Source organism: Amblyomma mixtum, chromosome 4 (genome assembly GCF_055824585.1).
Source record: "Amblyomma mixtum isolate Tamu chromosome 4, ASM5582458v1, whole genome shotgun sequence".
Lineage (NCBI taxonomy): Eukaryota > Metazoa > Arthropoda > Arachnida > Ixodida > Ixodidae > Amblyomma > Amblyomma mixtum.
Window position 1 is genome coordinate 102,871,260 of NC_143015.1, and position 19,555 is coordinate 102,890,814.

A 19,555-nucleotide genomic window follows, 5' to 3' on the forward strand; every position below is an offset into this window, starting at 1 on the left:
AGTCCTGGAATATGGTAGCGCATGAGCGCCGTCACATGGTTTCCTTCATTTTTCGCAGGCTGTAAAAAGCACCAGATGCGTCGCTGTAAAAACACTGGATCTGTTCTTTTTAACCTCCTCTGCAACTCAAGGAACAGCTCGTGACAATAAAGTGAACACTAGGAAATTTGAATAATTAATATTTACATAATTAACTAAATAAGCAGAATTTAAAGATACTGTGAGGAGCGCCACAGAATAGCATCAATATGTCGGTTTCGCCCGGCTCTGATCAGCCACTTTTTTTTAAATCTTTGGTTCAAGTTATGGGAAACGCCATGTATATAAGTTATCCGCCAGGTGCGTGCTATTGAAACACTGTTGCGATTTTTTTTTTGATGCGCGATATCTTCTCAGTGTGGAGTAGGCTTTGTAGCGGGGAAGCCACACACAGTCTGCCTTTATCCTCGAACCGCAGATACTTCCGGCCACCGCTGCGCACTCGTCACGTGGGTGTACCTGCCCTTCCGAGAGCCAGACCACCACGGATGCCAGACGGAGCAGTTCGAGGTGAAACAGAGAGCATGTTGCGTTTTCCTCGCACCCTGTGAACCACGTTTCCAGGGTAATCAAGTGCAGTTAGGAGGTCGTGCAGACCTCTTGAGGCATCTTCATTCTGCACTACAAACAAGAATACGCGTATATGGGTGTAAAAAGGGATTAGTCTCCTCTTACACTCTTTTTCGGGGCCAGGGTATGCTGCTCTAGCTCTAGCGCAGATTTCAGTCACAAAATATCGGGGCTTGCTCATGATTACGGAGGTGCATGCCAAGAGTGAAGCATATTAACTTTATGCATAAAGTTAGCAATAGGAGTACTAATTTAAACGCGGCGTTGCAATTCTTAAGGTTAGCAAATAGAGGCGGCTGAGGCATCGCTTAAAATGTTCATAACGGCTACAACTTCGTATATTTTGAAGGGGCAACTTATTTCCTCTGCCAACCGCGATTATTACGTCTTTTTAGCTGTGGAAATGTACCAAGTGCTTGGGCAGCACACCCATTCCATTAAAGGGGTGCGCAAGTGGAGAGCTTACTCCCATTTCACTCGGTTCGTGTTTCGTGTAAACCTCCGTAGTTTTCCGCGCACGTCTGACCGCCCCATTTCTTCCCAGGTTGTGTATGCTCTAGAAGAGAGATTCAAAATATAAAATTCACTGCTCTAATAGGCGTTTCAATAATTTCAGCCAAATATATTTTATCTTTGATCTGTTCCCGGTGGTCTAATTTTGACGCGGTGATCAGGCGTTGCAGTTAAAATCCCACTCTCTGGGGAAGGTAGCTCTGTTAGAAAATTATAGGGAGAGTTTGGTTCGTATAAGAGCAGTAGGATACAAAGAAGCTGGCAACCGCCGCGGCAAGCTAGAACATGAAGACGTTATGCATGGCGGGGAGGCAGATGGGATCCCTGTTGAGTTACAATAAAAAAGCGGCTTGGGTTAAACGTGGCTTTAAGCTAGTTTTTCGAGCGAAAGCTCTGTTAAGCGTGATCTCCACTGTCTCAAATCAAATGTCAAGAGGAAGGTCAGGTGCCCATTGTTCTATATCAAATGTCAGGGTTGAGGGCTAAGGTCAAAGTTCAAGGTCAAGCACCCAGTGGTCGTAGTGGAAATCCCGTGGAAATCGGAAGCTGCACCGAGAGCAGTAGAGCTCTCGATTTCAAAATCCGAGGATCTCGGATTGTCTTTCGTATCCACAAGAAACGTGAATCTCATTCTTATTCACGTTGGCACTGAAAACATTTTCTTCAAATGCACCACACATGGCTTAATACTCAAGCAAAAAAAATTGACACCGAATTTCCTCTTATTTTTATGAAGCGGCAGCAAGTGCAGCTGATGAATAGCTGCTCCGAGAAAGAAGATCAAGGGAAAGTACGTAACCTAACCTAACGTTACCGAACTTAACATGCTTGAAGCGGCCGTTCTGTTTTTTGCTGCGTGTTTCATGGTCTCAGTCCGTTACGTTTGTGTTAGATTGTAGATGCAAATTCAAGCTTCCCTCTATATATACCAACATTTTTCTTATAAACTGCCCTGCTCATTTTATGACCAGCTAATTTTGTGGACACCGGTGTAACATTCGATGTGCTGATTGTGTTGGTTGTGGCCATCGACCGAACATTTGATGTGCTGTTTGCGGCGGTGAAGGGCATGGTGACTGTTTGATGACATATATCGCTTCAACCAGAGGAAGAGGCATAAATCAACGGCATTATATATCTTTAACACAGCAGTCATGTCATAAACGCAACAAAAAGGCGTTTACTCATGTATTCCGCAGTAGTTGCTTCACATTTCTTTCAAAACTTGAGTGCTAAACGACATTAAAAAACATATTAACGTTGTGGCCAGTGTTTTCAAAATCAAAAACTCTCCGCCGTGGTGGCTCAGGGGTTATGACCAGCTGAGGTTAATTAACGTGCACTGACATCGCGCAGCACAAGGGCCTCCAGAATTTCACCTTCATCGAAATACAGCCACCGCGGCCGGGATCGAACCCGCGTCTTTCGGGTCAGCAGCCGAGCACCATGACCACTGAGTCACCGCGACGGGGTTCGAGCGAGGAAGGTGCTGATTACCATAGCATAAAGTAAATGAGAAATGCACGTCTGGACATTTTGTCACCACGCAGTTCTGGAAAATATGCTCTGCATTCACGTATGCAGAGGAAGCACGAAAAAGTTGCTCATTCCCTAGCTGATTTGCTGTGAATGTAGAAAAGAAGTGCACTTCTTTAGAAACCGGTATCGCTATCTTTAGTTCGTGTCCAGTTTTTTGGCTCCTGACATCGCTCAGTACACGGGCCTCTAGAATTTCGCCTCCATCGAAATTTAATCTCGGCGAAATTCCAGAGACCCGTGTACTCTGCAATGTCAATGCACGTTAAAGAGTCCCAGGTGGTCGAAGTTTCCGGAGTCCTCCACTACGGCGTCCCTCATAGCCTGAGTCGCTTTGACGTGAAACCCCAATAAACCTCACCAAACCAAACCAACTCTCCTTTATGTCGTCCAAACCACAATCAGGTTTTCCTAAAATTGTTTGGAGATTTGTTTCTTTTTTGGGATTTTACATCCCAAAGCGATTCATTGTCTGACACCTGCCTAAACGACTCGCACACCACACGGGCCTCTAGGCTTTCGCGTCCATCGAAACGCAACTCCCGCGGCCGGGATCGAACCACCGCGTCTCCCGTGTCAGCAGCCGAGCACCATATCCAACAAGCTACCGTGGTGGACATATATTGTTCGTAGAGTTTCTAGGTTGGGTGCAATTAACGTCAAATATAAGCGAGAAACACCGTCGCTATACTGTGCGTTGTTTACGCGACATTATAATCTATTTGAGGCAAATTCGCAGGTTGCACTCGGCGTTTTGGATGTGGACTGAGGCTAGAATCCCAGGATTTGGCATTCAGCAGCCGGCTCGTGCGTTCTGACTTCAGGAGCTGTCCCGTTTCTTCGGGTTCCCGGCGAGTCGGTAAGTGCATGGGGCGACTTTCTGACTGCAACTGAACTGCCCCGCTGCAACACAGGGGGTGAAACATGAAGCTACCATACCTGCACCGTGAAGTTCGTCTCCGTTATTTAAACGAGTGCTTAACAAGGTGGCTATTTTCGATAGCAGCGTTGGCCATTACAGGAAGATTCAAAGCAAGAATTTTTCACCAAAAGTATGGTGTTGGAAAGTTCCTTCAGAATGCGCTAAATTTGATGTGCAGTTAACCTCGGATGCACATAGCATAACCAAAAGCGCATGTTTTATATGTCAAGAAACGAGACTTATTTCACTTCTAAACTAACCAGCTGGACCGGTATATGTGCTTTCATAGCTGGAGCTGGCAGTTTGTTTTAAACCTATCGAGGTGGAGGACACATGGCCATGTCCACAGCGCCCGTGTGAAGCAAGGATAATTAGCGCAGCCGCTTGCAGGAAGTTTGTGCTAACCTCCTCGCGGCGCTCTCGTGTTTCGGATTGGCTCGATAAGGTTTGCGGAGATGACTGCAAGAACGTGAAACCTTGTAATTGACTTGATTAGGATTAGCACTGAATGTTGTCAGCTCAACAGATGTCAGTAGTGCATTTCAGCTGCGAGTAGCCTGGGTTGACGATTAAAGGGCAACTGAAACGATTTTAGAATTCGATGAGTTTAAGGTTGCCGAATGAGCGAAATGTGCAGGTAAAGGCTGCGAAATCATTTAGCGCTAGCATTAGAAATGGTGACGTAATCGCCGAATAAAGTCGTTGTCGGCGTTCAGGCTTCTCTGAAGTGCACAACGACGGTCAGAGGCACCGATAATGACGTCAAGTAAGACGGTATTATGTTTCCAGCGAAAAAACGGTTATTCCATGGAATTAAACCGACGCAATCGAAGGTGAAGCTCACGATGCATTGTTTGGCATCATCTGACGACGCACAGCAGCATGCAGGCGTAAGCAGCGGACATCTGAAATTTCGGCAACAATGACGTCACTGTCTAATTTCCTCGCACTCCTCCAAAGTAGTGAGGAGAAGCCTAAACATCGTCACGGCTTCAATCGAAGATTATGTCACCATTTTAAATGCCAGTGCAAAAATCCTTTGCATGGTTTATCTAGAAGCTTGATAGATTAGATTTCTTGAATAACCTCGAATTCTGAATACACTGTTTCAGTTTCCTTTTAATAAGCGTGTCATCAACATTGAGGCACTAATAGGAGACCACCATTTTTCCCTGGCAGTCACCGCTGCTGCGCAATGGGTGCAACGATGTCCCAATCAACATCCACGGAGCCCAGCACGAGTAACATGTCCGGCTTGGTGGCCTGCCAAGAAAGGGCCTCCGAGCAAGACCATCTCCGATGTGGCCGAATACGCTGTTCGGGCGCAGGCACCGATCCGAGATGTGAGTGATTCATGACCTGCTGTTGGCAGAAAATGTGATTATGTGCACACCCTCGCTCTGTTATGGGAGCGGGGAGCTCGAACGATTGTAGATAGGCGACGCATAGCAGGCGGCACTGAGCGCAGACTAATGCGCATGTCATGAAAGGGTGAGTAGGCAGAACCCAGGCACAGCGGAGTGCTTGGGCAGGAAAGATCCCTGATGCTGTCGCACTGCAGTCTTAAGCTTCATGTTGTGGCGAAAAAAGAAAAGTGTCTCTGGCTGCGAAATGATGTACAAAGAGCACCCCAGGATGCCGAAGGGACCCATTAGCACTCTTGCACGGTAACCTTAAGGCGGAATGCAACTGTCGCTTCCGGCGAAAGGTTTTTACTGCATTGTGTGCTGCTTTGATTTTTTCTAACACAGCGCTGGACTTCTCAGAGTTTGTGAATACAAGTATCTCGGTGAGCTCATGGTTTAACATCTGCGTTGAGACCTTCATGTTACCCAAATTATCTTCTTATAGTTAAAGACCTGCGTTGGGACCGTCATATTGCCCACATTGTGCATAACCTCGTGACAAAATTATTTGCAGCGATGTTGTCGCAACTCCTTAAGATGTTGAGCTTCTAGAGAACAAATCTCTCATATCTTTCAAAACTAAACTCACATCTTTCAGCAAGGAGCCACACATTCCTTATACTGCAGAATTCACAACAAGAAACCAGTGTATGGGCATGAATCTTCAGTCTGATTTGTCATGGAATAATCATGTTTTGCCTCTTCTTGAATATAGTAATATAATACGGTATTCATTCACGTTTCTCACTACCAATTAAGTCGACAGGGTGCAAAAGAAAGCAATCAGGCTTACCTTTAAACTACATGGTATCACGTCCTTTACTGAACTCAGGAAAAGAACTGGTTCGAGGGCGTTATTTGACTAAAATAATATTGTGCGCCTGCGTTTCCTATGTGAAGTTGAGGAAGGCCAATTGAAAAGCAGCACTCATCAAAAAGTCACATTTTCTTCTGGTTATGCTTTGTTGCCTTTTCACTTTGTTGCCTTTAGAAACAAGAATGTTTTGAAATACCCTTTCTTTCACGCACAATAGTCGAGTGAAACATCCTTGACAGTATGTGGGTTCAAGTCGATGACGTGGGTAACCCAACCTTTTTTGCCTCGAGTCGTCAATCTGGATGAGACCACCCTCCTTTTAACAAGAAAGGAAAACCTCCAGCGCCGCACACTTGCTCTAATCCCTCCACGTGCGGTAACCCTCCCCAGTGATTTTTGCCAGTGCAAAGAGGGCTGTGCTTCGGAGGACCAGGGTCGGGGTTGCCCTAACTCTAGCCGCAGCACTAATGTGGCTGCAATTCCAATGTTTATATCCCTGTCTCGAGTGTCCAGTCTGCAAGAACAGAAATCTTGGGGCCGACATTCCCCACCTGCTGTGGCTTTGCCCGGCGCTGAAGCCGACAAGAATTCGCCACCTCGCGGCAGCGGGTCTTTCACCGAACACTCCTGCTTCGTACACTGCCTAATACAGGAACCACAACATTTTTCAGTCCTCGGTTTCATTAGATCAGCAAACCTTTTCTCATTTATTTAACCATCCTCGTCATCCATCATTACGTACCATTTTATGCCCTGAGGGAATAAACATCTCTTAACGAAAAAAATCAGCCTTTGATTGAACGTATGATGTGAGGTCTGTTTGTTATCATTTATTGTTTTTGAATCCTTTGTAGTTCCGTTCATGCGCTTAATGTTTTGTGTGCAGTATCCTTACCAAACGTTTATTTTTGGTTTTGTGGTTAACTGTTCACTATCTACTGATGTATTTCTCACCCTGCCATGGCTCCTACTTTGGGGTTACCAATACTGTAAAAAGAAAGTAAAACGGCTGCACTAAAAGCAGGCGCGTTATGCTGTGGTTTCTTCATTCTTTTGTTAACGGCTTTTCAAAGCTCAAGTGCCAACATATTGTCTCTAAAGTGCGTACTCATCAGCTTCGCATTTCGTGCAAAGCTGTGACTGCGAAAGACTTAAGTTAGTAAACGTTTTTCTGCTTTTAGTTGGCATTGCAGCGTCCGAAGCCGTCTGCACGTCGAAGTCGCGCATCGTTGGACTACCCGCGGCAATCACATTTCTGAAGCGTGCATGCCATGGACTCGCCCCTACTGTCTGGCTGGGTACAGTAGGCGCTCAGCCTTCACGTAGACATTCAGCCATAGAAAGAGCACGAGGCTGTGGGATCTTTATTTGCTGATTATATTTAAAAAAAAAATGGCAGTGGCTTAACTCAGCTAGGAAAGGATATACGTAGCGAGAGTGTGGTTAAACTTGATTACACCTTGTCGTTTAGCTTAGTTTCTCTCCGCCTATGTTCAGTGTTTAGCTTTGGTTGCTATCCCCCCATTGCGTCTTATTGCGGCTACATTAAAGATGCACCAACCCCCCCCCCTTTTTCCTCCTACGGCGCATGCGCACAACTGTTGCAACTCGGTTTCGCCAGAACGCCGCGGGGCCGGCTCCTCCTGTGACGTCACGCCAGATGGCGCCGCGAGCGGCGGTTGCTAGGCAACGGCTCAAGGTCACGGTGCAGCCACGGCGAAACTGATCCCACGGCGATATGGCGAGACTTGCGCGTAATGTAGCTCTCGCTACAAAACTTCTACTAAGGTATAAAGTGTCTTGGGTTCAGTCATCAGACCTTACTGGGGAAGAGGTGGCTGATCATAGGTGGTGGCATTTCAGCAGGAGGTGCGCCCCGGCCTCCGGAGTTCTGAAAAAATTCTAGGAGCAGGTCCTGGAATAGTCTTGGCCATTGTGCCTGGTGTTCTCACGGTCGAAACAGGCACCGTTGGCTGTTATCGAAATGTGGCAGCCCAACTACGTTTCTTCCCATTTTTGGTTCGGTTGTTGCACTCCCATTTTTCTTGACATAACCTCTGCACATGTTTGCTACGCGGGCGCCGCTAATAACTGAAAAAGAAAATCAAGCGAGAGACCGGACCGAAAGTATTCGGAATGCAAGCATTTCCTATCCTTTGTCATCTCTGTCCCTGCTAATCTCCATCTCATTGACCTCTGCAGATGGCCGCTACTGTCTTCCATCAGGCTCAGTGTTTCCTGCAACCGAAGGTACGTGGATAATAGTCCTAAAAATAACCGCAGCATACCTCTTTCAGAAAAGTAACCAGCATTCTTCCGGCTAGAAGATGAGTGTCGTACCCTAATGATCCCCTTATTGGCAAAGTGTTGTAGCCCCATATTATCAATATTTTGTTTTGCACCTGTGTCTGCAATGAGTACTACGCTATATGTGCGAAATTTGCCAGATGCGCGCTATTGGAACACAGCTAAGTTCCTTGGACGCGCGATATCTTCCCAGTGTTGAGCAGGCTTTGTCCCAAGCAGATTACTCACGTTCTATCTTTTTCCTGAAACAGCAGAAGCCCGTGGCGACGGCAGTACTTTCGTTACGTGGGTGCAACCTACCCCTCTTGGAGCCAGAGCCACCTCGGGGTCCAAAAGGAGCGGCCTTGCAGAGGTGAGGCGGCGAGCCAGTCTCGTTGTGTTTGCACGCTGTGATCCATATTTCCAGGTAAATCAAGAAGCAGTGAGGAGGGTGCACTGACCTCTTATGGCGCGGTCAATGTGCCTTCCTAGTCTTCCGCAAGCGTTTTACCTTCAGCAGTTTGGTTTTAGTTTGTTTGCGCCACAGATAAAGCAGAGACAGGAATAACAGAGAACCGCCGTGTTCTGCTTTACGTTTGCGCAAAAAAAGAGATCCAAAATATCACACTCACGGCTAAAATAATCGTCGCAGTCATTTTGTTGTTGTTGTTTTTGTTGTTGTTGTTAGTGGCTATTTATTGGTAATAAAAAAAATTGAGGAGACACTTTGTTGACCTAAACTGCGGTAGGCGAAAGCCATAAGGGAGGTGTTGCTGCTTGGGTCACGGGCGTGTGCTTAATTTTCGCCTCTAAGTGTGGAACACGACAGCGTCTTGGAACGCTGTCAGGGAGTCCACAGAACGCCATCGCCGGTTCGGTAAATTGGTTTGGTTTTTGAGGGAAGGAAATGTATCTCTCTCGCATATCTCGGTGGACACCTGATCCTCGCCGTAACGGGAAAGGAGGAAGATGGGAGTGAACGAAGACACTGAAGACACTGTACACTGATTCCCCAACTCGACCAAATCCTACTCGGTTTTGTTTATTTATTTATCTGGTCTGACTAGCAAATTGAGTTAATTAGGCTAATTATTAGTTAATTAAGCAATTAACTGAACCCAGTCCCACTTACTTGAATAATCACTATATGATCTCTTTAATTGGTTGCATGGTTACTAGCCGAAGTACAATTGGCTCCGTTTGAAATTCGTGCACTGTGGCGTCAGGACCATTTCGACTAATTGAAGCAAGGTCAGCGTAGCTACTGCGCGACGGCGGCTATCGGCCCTTTTCATCGGGACCACTGGAGGGAATTATTTGAATGTATGCGAGCACAGAGCAAGGGGCGTTGCGAGCGCTTGACACCAAACTGAAGACTCGGCCAGCCGTCGTTTTTGGAACGCAAAACAACGCCATTATAGTCGAGTGAAAGACCGACAGTAGACGCCCTAGGTGGTCTGTTTTGTGTTTTTTGCGGGCACCAAACTACAGTCATGTTTTATACTAAGAAACTATTTGGTTTCAAGGCCAAAGAGCAGCATGGGCCATCTTCAGTGCACAATTATCGTCAGAACTAATTAAACCATGGGAGAAGACTAGAAAAAATAATGGTTGGTTATCATACCGGTGCTGGCACAGTGGTGCAGCGGTTAAGCGATGCGCCTGTGCCCTGCGATGGCAGGTCCTCTCAGTGGTGGGCCCTATGTGGCCCAGGTTGATCTTCCTGAACCATTAATCATTAAATAAATGCCAATTGCCACGGTGGGAAGTTTATAACTAAACAAGGGAACGTGAGCCATGCGGCCCACCTGCCTCCTAGGTTGCTCTCTGGGCACCGCATGCGAGTCATGGTCGTGATTTTTTGCTCGCCAATGCAACGCTGGCGCCGATGGCTTTACCGCTCTTGAGTTAAACATTTGCAGAATAGAGTAAAAAAATAAGGACGAAAATCGAAGTATGCCCGTTGGGTCTCTTGTCACGTATGTGATTTAGAATGGGATTAGTCTCCAGGTGAGCGATAATTAAGATAATCCTAGACTTAAATCAACCCTGTCCGCAAGTCGATCAGACAGGCTTTCGTAGAGGATACTCGAGTACAGACCATATTCACACTATTAGTCAGGAGATAGAGAAGCGCAAAAAATATAGGCAACCCCTACAGAGAGCCGTGATAGAGAAAGAGAACGCACTTGACTCAATCGCAACGTCAGTAGTCATGCAGGCATTGTCGAATCAGTGTAGAAGAGCGGTAAAGATACCGTAAGGTAACCTTGAATTCTGCACAGCTGTCAGTCTTCCATGAAGTCAGCAATGCAATACTGTTGACGAAATATGTCGGGCATGGCGACACGAAGTCGCCAATGTTATTCAACGCCTGTTTACAGTAGGCATTCAGAGACCTGGCTTGGGAACTGTTGGGGATTGATGGCGAATACCTTAGCAATCTTCGATTCACCGATGACACTGGCTTGCTAAGTTATTCAGGACAATAGTACAAAAGTTTGATCAATGAGTTATAGGTGGCAGGCTAAACGCTCACCACCGTCTACTACCCGCCTGCTACTACCGCCCAATGTTACCAACCATAAAAAATAATCCTAGGGGATTAATGTGAAAAAGGAGGAGCGGAGTAAGTCAGATTTCCATTTGTGTCGCGTGACCATTTTGTGGCCATGAAGTGAGCTCAGCCACGACTGGAGTTCGAGGGTCCGCGGGAGACGCGGGACACGCGCCTGCAAACGGGGACAGCAGCGCTCCGAACGAGCGAAGTTGTTGTGCGGAGTGCCCAACAGGGTTGTCATGAATGCGCACCGTCAAGACCTGGCTATGCGCGGACATGTATTAACGGTGTGGCGTCGGGAAGAGCTACCACCAGTTACGGGTGCGAGTCACAACCGGTTACGATCGGTTACGAGTCAGAAGCGGCATTCGCAGAGCTAGATCGTTTTGAGGCGAGGTCATTGTGAAGCTCCATTACTCTTCCTCGAATTGTCCTGTCCTGCTTTTGCTGATCTGCACGCACCCTCTGGCTGCGTGGGACCCTTGCTTAGAGGGCTTCAACCACACAGGAAAATAATTGCCGCCTGCGCTTCTTACTGGCCAGGGCTCCTTAGCGGCCGAGAGAGTCCTTTTAAAATGGGGGAATCTTGGTAGTTACCTCAGACCACATATATCTTGTCTGACTGCAGACAGGGAGGTGTCGGTCTGTGTTAAGTTCTGACATTGTGTTTTGTTTCTTCTGTTTCAGGCAACAGAGGCGTGATCGTCGCAGGCGCGCGATCAAACAAGTGCAGATCGCTGGAATAGTGATCTTCTTTATCGCACTGACCCCTTTCTACCCCTGTTTCCCGCTTGAAGAAGAGAGTAAGGCTGTTTTCGAGAAAAGTTGACTTATGTTCGAACATTACGCGACGGCACACTATATGACTGAAATTAACTGTTAAATTTTCCTTCATTCTATATATTTAGGGTTCTCTTGGAGTTTTTGTGACCACGACCGTAACGGTTGTAGTGCAGAGCAATTCTGCAAAATTTGAGCTCAAATATTCTTCTGTGCTACTTTTGAGGGGGTTTGACCTGTTCGTACATGAACCAGGGTTCGGAATCCCGTTTTCCAACGCGACATGTTCGACACATTCAAGATTATTGATGTAGTGTTTTCGCGGTAAGGCGGGCATGAAAGAAAATAACAACTGCTCCTGTGGTGAACATTATGCCCTGTTTACATGCGTTGAAGTTGAATGTGCAGCCATCTGGGGCCATGAAGGCGAACTGCTCCTGCCCAGTGACGCGACCTTCAACAGCGCCTCGGCTCTCCCGACTCCTGTTGGCCGCTGCCCAGTGTCGCGACCTTCAACAGCGTCTCGGCCTCCCCCGACTCCTGTTGGCCGGTAACCGTGTTTGTTTGCTTTTCATCTTACACAAGTGTTGTGTGATTGCCATCGTGTATTTTGTTTCTGAACCCCACACTAGCCGCTGGCTATGGGTTCAGTCAGTGTTTTGATAATGTGTATGGCAAGAGTAGAAATAAAAGGAATGAATGAACTGGCTTCACAGAAAGTTCCCGGAAAGGAGACGAACGCAAAAGGAGACCGAGAAAGGGGCGTGCCGGGAGGAAGAGCCAACTCAAGGGAGCTGAAAGAGAGGAGAGCCGAAGCAGCCGCCAGAAAGGTTAGATATGCTACTGGCTGGAAATGTCTGCTGTGCATTCGCGCAAAGGGCATCCCTCCCATCCTTCATTTCCTTTTATTTGTCTAGTGATTGCCAAAGTTTATGCCGCCGCGGTCGCTCAGTGGTTATGGTGCTCGGCTGCTGACCCGAAAGACGTGGGTTCGATCCCGGCTGCAGCGATTGAATTTCTTTGGAGGAGAAATTATAGAGGCCCGTGTACTGTGCGATGTCAGTGCACGTTAAAGAACCCCAGGTGGTCGAAATTTCCGGAGCCCTCCACTACGGCGTCTCTTGTAGCCTTAGTCGTTTCGGGACGTTAAACCCATAAACCCATAAACCCGATAATATATCGAAGTCTGCTATATGCCATCTTGCCATGCTTTACACCAAGCTTCTCACTTGCTTCTGACGAAGCAAGACAAACATTTATACGAAGCATGCGGAAACGTGGTTATAGCAATCCTCATATCACGTATGTACGTGTACAGATCTTTAAAGATTAGGAAACAGGGTCACACAGAGTCCTATGACGAGCATGTTCCGTTCGTCATAATTCTGTTCTTTGAAAGCTACCGTGCTCCTACTTACGGCTTGCCCTCCGGACTTGTCCGTGACCTTATTAAGATGAAAAATGATTTCTTGCAATGTGACTTAAAAGGAAAGCGCATTATTATGCCAAATGATGAAAAATGTGTCATTGTTGTTTACTTAACAGTACACGAGTAAAAACTGATTTTTACCCTCATAATAAATCATCGATTCTAGCTCGAAGACTTTACCGAGTGCCGCCTGAAGAGTAACAGACCTCAAAGGCAAATGAGAAATGGCGGCTATAGTTTTGTTGCTGAATAAAAAAAAAACATATCCAGTCTACTTTCATAAAAATAGATGAAAATTGAAACATTCGGGTAAGGCGAAATTAATTGTACTTTGGGAGAATACTTTCCGATTTGCTCGCAATAAGACATTAATCATGCACACATATACATGTACGTGTTATATCTGCAGATTTATACTTTAAAAACAGTGAACAGACACGCCTACGAAGTCAGTGCAGCGGAATTTCAGCGAGGCGAACATTTTGTACATGACAGAACTAAAACTGACTAAATTAACTAACAATCTAATTTTTTTAGAGCCCCATTTAGTTAATTTGACAGCCCGCGTTGCACGCGGAGAAAGTAGAAGCGTTCGCATTAGTTTTGCAGAATATACCAAACGTGGTTTTTGACTCGGGCAAAAAGTGATTAGCGTAATTTCAGCGGTAATGGTACTCCAAGCGAGGTCATCTATTAAATGCGCAACTCATGAAACCCAACCCAACCAGCTTTAAAAAGCGTTATGACAGTGTGGACAATAAAACCCAATCCGAATTTACTTCAGTTTCCCTAAAGAACTTATGCCATAAACACAGAAAAAAGCACCTGATCAGTCTTTTTTAATTATTAATCGTCTTTCATTTGAGCTCCATCACGTGGAAATCCTGGAAAATGTAAACGCAGCACGGTGATGCCTTGTAATAAGCTTTGGCTCGTTGAAACTGGCAGCTGTGGCACACAGGTGGGCTTTCGCATGGACGAATACTCATAATATCGGAGAATAAAGAGAATTGCAATTAAACGCTATAGAGCGCGCCGCTTACTTCAGCACGAACCAGCCCAGAAGGCACTGATGCATCTCTCACTCTTAAAATAGTCGTTGAGTTTCCGCAACTTGTTCAAAAGTTGTGATCAGCAGGCTGTCGTGGTATCCGTCTCTGTGTTCCAATACTGTCTTCTTCAGTCTGTTAAATATATCAGTGAGGCCATGTGTTCGGTGAACTGACGGGATGCGAGCTCCAATCGCTGGCCAATGCCTTCATTTCGAAGCGTTAAGTCCGCACTGCTCTGGCAGCCCGTTCAGCGAGCGTGACCGAGAAGTGGCAAGAGGGCAGGCTGGGGCACCCTGCATGGAGGGGTAGGTTACCCTATGGTGATGCAATCACGGGACCAACCCACGGGCGCGCCCTATGCCTTGCGCCCCGCAGTATTTTTCCGGAAAAAAAACAAGATTCTGTACGGCAGCCCACGTTAGTGTTTCTAGAGATTCCGCGTCGGTACATGCTGCTCCTGCCACAACTCTCTCCTTCCTCCTTCTGCATTCTCATTATGTTCATTCGGTGATGAATTAAAACATCCATCGCCACTGAAGCTAAACCTGACAACCGGCCTTTGTTCGGGGCGATCTGGAAAGGTGCACAGATAAACTTACGGCGCAAAAGCGACTGGGACGAGATCTTTCGAACATACTCTAATATTCTGAATATACTCGGAGTAGAAACGCAATTTTCGCACTGCTGCTTTGGCGGTTGGAAAACATTCTAGCATGGCACCCTAATTTGCACTCAGTAAAAAGCGAAGTTCTTTGTTTGTCATGTCTGATCGTGCAAGCAAAGAAGAATGCCCGCGAATCTCAACATTGAATGCCTTTCTTCAAACATAAAATACTGCCATTTTCCCTAATTTTTGGTAGCATGACGGCAACTGCAACGTATGCGCCATAACAGCCAAAACTCTAGTGTTGAATGGCAGTGTCGTTGTCAAGAAGATTCTTCAGGGATGGATGAATTGGAAAAACCTATTCGCTTGTTTTTTGTCCATTGCTCATCGCAGTGTTTTTTTTTTTTGTGGCGCTTTATTTTTCAAAGGTGTTCTGAAAATGGAGTACTGATCTCCGGACACGAGCGGAAGTTATCCAGATTTTAGTGGACGCCTACTTGCAGTTTTTGGCGTTCCAGGGAAGACCACCGCAGCGTGTTTTGATGGCGTGGTCATTTCGCGTACACATTCCGCGTACCCGGGTAGTGCTCAGGGAAGACAGTAAGACGAGGTGCCTGTCGAGGTCTAACCCTGACGCTCCTGCTCCGATGGCAGCTTGTGATTACTTCGACCCTTGTTGGGTCGGAAACGTGCAGTCTTCTCAGCACGTTCCACTCCCCCTAGCCTCCTTCACATTCTTAGCGGCGGTGTACGAGGGCAGTTCTTCTGGGTGCACGTAGGCCTGCATTGTAGGTATTAGCACTTTCAACCGCTCCAGTCACCTTCACAAATGTAGGAAGTGAAACAGAAAAGGAGGGAGAAAGCGTTATTCTCCTGTTCCCGTTATTCGCTTCCCGTTATTCTCCGTTATTCGCGTCCATTCCCTTCCTGCCTTTTTTTGCCGTTTGAAAAGCTCACATTATGCAGAGAAATTACGCGTTAGAAACACCTCGCGATCTCGAGAAAGGGGTTTCCACACCATGGCCACTAGTTCCGGCACGGATTTAAATATTAAATATAATCTCAGTGTTATTCTTGGGCATAAAGACATGACCAAGTGACGTCATAAACATTCAACCACAAAAATAACGTGCTTTAGTGGTCTACTTGACATTCATGTTGACATACATTTTGACATTCACCTTGGCATTAGTACCTTGTTTTTAACGCAGTAATTTATGTCGAGATCTTAAGACCACGTTATATGCTGCTACGACTGCACACGTGGGGGCTATGGTGTGGAGGGGTGATACGGATGTCCAACAAGGTTGCTTCTAAGCTAAGGATGGCAGTGCATAATTTGTCATTATGCTCGACTGTGCCAATTAGCCTTTGAAATATATGCTCGGCACACAAAGGGCGGCTTAACAAAAGAATAGCATGACTGGAAAAGCTGGTAACCAACAAAACTACAGTATTGACCGCGTGTCTGGAATATTGAATACCTTTCCTTTTTGACAATTTCACATTGGGAGTGATAAAATTCAGCTGTACCAGGTCAAGTTTGCTAAACGACCTTCTTTTCACAATGCAGTACAGTGCCTGGCTGTGAACGACTTCGGGCGCAGATCAACCTGCCCGTGTAAGTAACTTGGATTGGCTTCTCGAGTGCTCCGTTTGGTGATAAGAGCTGGGTTGGTTGGCCAGGCGTAGAACACATTGACCGGAATTGAAATGCCCACTACGCCGGGCAGTTTTCTCCGCCTCTTTATAGGGGTATTCGGTAGCTCAGTCGACACTCTTCTACTTTAGTGAAAGAATACAGAGCAAATAAACAGGACCGACGAGAGAGACGCGACGGCTGAATGGAAACTGAATGGAACTGAATGCACAAATAAGTATGAAGATATGTGGAGAAGCAGAGAAAGGGCATCACGAAATAGAAGAGCGCAAAAAAGTTCACATTGACCACTTCGCGGCAGGACAAGCAAACAGGTTTGCTGAGTCGTTATGTCCCGTTGCGCGCAATAACAAATGCTTCAAAGATTCCCTCGTCCGTGATTAGGTAATAATGCTGGAAGATGGCGCAGAGTTCGAACAGAGGAAAATAAGTCTTGCCCGTTTTATAATTGAGCGCCAGGTACGCACTGGGGATGGCTACATACAGGGACGAAGCTTGTTTTGAGGCGATCATTGATGCATCGCCTCATTTGACCAACATCAGGCCCCGCACGAATCAGCGCCTCTTACGGAACATGCTTAGTTCAGGTGCGGCAGGCAATGAAACACCTGCCGTACCTCTTGCGTCATACTGTCATACGAGGACCTATAACCTTCATTCACCGCAAATTGCCTTCGTTATTTGGTGCACTTAAAATATTCCCCAACCCAGCGAGCGGCGCGGCTCAGATTATGAGATATCTGGTGAACGTGGGGAGCTACGTCGAAGGTTGTGCTCCTAGGTTCTTCCTTCTAGGCAACAAGCATTCGGTCGCCTCTGACAGACTCGTCCACAGTGCTGAGCAAAATGAATCCTGAAGTGAAGCTGACATCAAACACTCCATATGTGCGTGTAAACATCCCTGCACCTGCTCGTGGGCTCAAATGACATTCTTCTGGACCCCTGAAGCAATATGTCGCGTCAAAACGCTGTATTGTGTGGAGGCGACAGATGGAAACCTTTTACTAGCCCGTATAGATGATTGTTGCCAATGAGGACTGTCACTCACAGATAGCGAACCTGGCGTTTATACGGAAATTCCTTCGTTACTGTGACCACACACCGCCTTCGACGCTCACGAACACCTCCCTCAATCGAGGGCACGTCCACGCAATTTTGGCTTTCATTGGGTAAAAGGCACTTAGTTCAACCTGCAGCTGCTTGTCATATTGCGCACGTAAGATATCGCTGAGCACAGGACAAAACCAGGGTTCAGTGCAGTTATCTTTGTGCTCGTAAAATGATACCTCGGAATTTAGAGGTGTTGACAGCAGTTGGAAAGAAATGCTTCAGGGAAGGTGCTGGTGCCATATGAATTCTGCAATGGGGTGCTAAAATCAATTACATTTCATTTTTCTGTTCAGATGCTTTAGCTCGTTTTTGGATGAAAACGGCGATATGCCCTTAGTGGCTATGTGGAAACTTGAAACAAGTTGGGAATGGTATTCTCGAGGGCTCCTGACACAGTATACCTCACCTAGTTTTACGCTGAGTACGTTATCCTTCATCCTAGTTCAGTTCAGCTTGGCAGCTGAGCTCTAAATGTTGTGGGAGACCTGGTTTAGTGATGCTTGCTAGGGTGTTCGTTTAGCTCTCTAGAGCGTGACAACCTCTGCTCGAGGAGACGTTTGTAGGAGGCGTTCATAATTAGATCTGTCGCTCTTCGACCCTCGGATGGCCAGCTGGTCCGGCAGGACATCCACTACAAGACCCATCTCTCTAGCAGTCACTGGCCTCGATGGCCTTGTCCTGGCGTATTCACGGCGCATCGTAGTGAATTCTTTGTAGGAACTTTCTTCATTCCACATCTGCTTGTACTTTTCGTACCAGCGGCTGCGCGGCCGTGCACTTCCTCTGGACTCTCAGCAGCGCCCGTGGTCATCTCGACCTTGCTCCTGCTCTCGCGCTACTTGTCGACGTGGCCATACACGATGATGAGGGATTCGTTGCCCGGACAGGGGAGTTCTTGGGCTGTTGCACAATCCAGTGGGTGAAGCCGGCGCGTTGGCTTCCGGCATCTGAACCATAGATGCGCAGCTGAAACCTGTAGGTCATTAACAAAATATACAAGATAAATTGCAACTCTCAAACCAAACTGATGAGCTTAGAACAAGGAAAAATGATTTTTGTCCAACTGCTGAGGGCATGATTGCCTTAGCTGTTATGGGGTTTAAAAGGGGAGATAAACACGTATTCCCCGTTTAAGCGCGGCTGACACAGTTCAAAACCGCGCGGACCCCATAAGCGCGGCTGACACAGTTCAAAACCGCGCGGACCCCACCCCGTGGTCGCGTACGCTACTGAGCGCACGCCGACCACGGCGGGCCGTGCTCTACGGGAACAAAGGAACGACACAAAGGCTGACACAAACAAGGCATTTATTGCTATAACAACAATAACGCCAGCTAGCAACAAAATACACTGAGGAATCGAGGATGTCCGACTCACCAGCACGGCTACGAGCGAACGTCCGCCCACGGCAGGGCAAAGGGATAAACTCCGAGGCCCGACGGAACGAGCTGAGGGGAAGACGTTTCCACACGAGGACGCCCGCGGCCAAGAGCGGAGCTTTGCGCGTGAACGTCCAACACGCTTCCCGATGCCGAGCAGAAGAGACCTAGCCTTCCCCCGCGCGCGAGCGGCCAAACACGCCATCCGTGGCGCTGCTGTCGCTGCGACGCGAGCGCCCTCCCCTGTTAGCTAGAGTAACCAAACTAAAGGGAGTGCTTTTCGGGGGCAGCTAACAACAGTGGGGTGCAGTGCGGGAAAGTGAACGCAGGGGACGAAGGCGTCCCCACATCCCCCAACCTTAAATAGACCCACGCGCCTGCAAGTTACATGCTATGGAGGAGTCTCCTGGTCTTCATGCACTTGAGGCAGGTCGTGCAGCGGAGGTCACGCCGACAGAGTGCACGCAGTCTTCCGCGGTATTCCGAAGGCGGCGTGAAGGTCTCCGCTGGGACGACTCGCATGGCCCGCGGACTATGTGCCCGCAGGCCCGCGAAGAGGAGGACCGGTTGACCACTGCAGGCCAAGATTCCGCAGTAGTCGCCAGGGCAACAGCAGCCAGAGGTGGCTGCTGTCTGGTCTCGCCACAGCTGCCCCGGATGGATGCGGCGAACAGGATACAGGCCGCTCCGTCGCAGCAGGCGGCAGCGAGACGATGTGCACAGGACAGCAAGCCGCAGTGGCTCCGCTGGATCTGAAAGATTGCCAAAACACACTCCGCATGCCTTTAACGTAGGTCACGGGAGGGGAAACGGCGTACACAAAGGCCTGGTGGCTCAATGCTCAACTCGCTAGCAAAACGTGTCGGGCGGCTGTGCAACGCAAAGTTCG

At 47.5% G+C, this 19,555-nt stretch overlaps 1 protein-coding gene across 21 annotated transcripts in view; it reads left to right on the plus strand.

Moving 5' to 3' along the window:
* The first annotated feature begins 1,920 nt into the window (after positions 1-1,920).
* The window catches only part of LOC149347652 (uncharacterized), a 47,268-nt gene continuing 29,633 nt past the window's right edge, over positions 1,921-19,555 (plus strand). For 7 of the 21 annotated variants that reach the window (XM_089587255.1, XM_089587258.1, XM_089587256.1 and 4 more), the window contains exons 1-7: positions 1,921-4,923; positions 8,006-8,053; positions 8,362-8,462; positions 11,337-11,452; positions 11,826-11,979; positions 12,150-12,259; positions 16,091-16,138. In XM_089587255.1, coding sequence (XP_089443381.1) covers positions 8,006-8,053; positions 8,362-8,462; positions 11,337-11,452; positions 11,826-11,979; positions 12,150-12,259; positions 16,091-16,138 — 577 coding nt within the window. In that variant the 5' untranslated portion in view covers positions 1,921-4,923. Of the gene's footprint in view, positions 4,924-8,005; positions 8,054-8,361; positions 8,463-11,025; positions 11,453-11,825; positions 11,980-12,145; positions 12,260-16,090; positions 16,139-19,555 lie in introns of those variants that run through there. The other 14 variants (XM_089587264.1, XM_089587265.1, XM_089587268.1 and 11 more) reach the window with 10 other exon arrangements.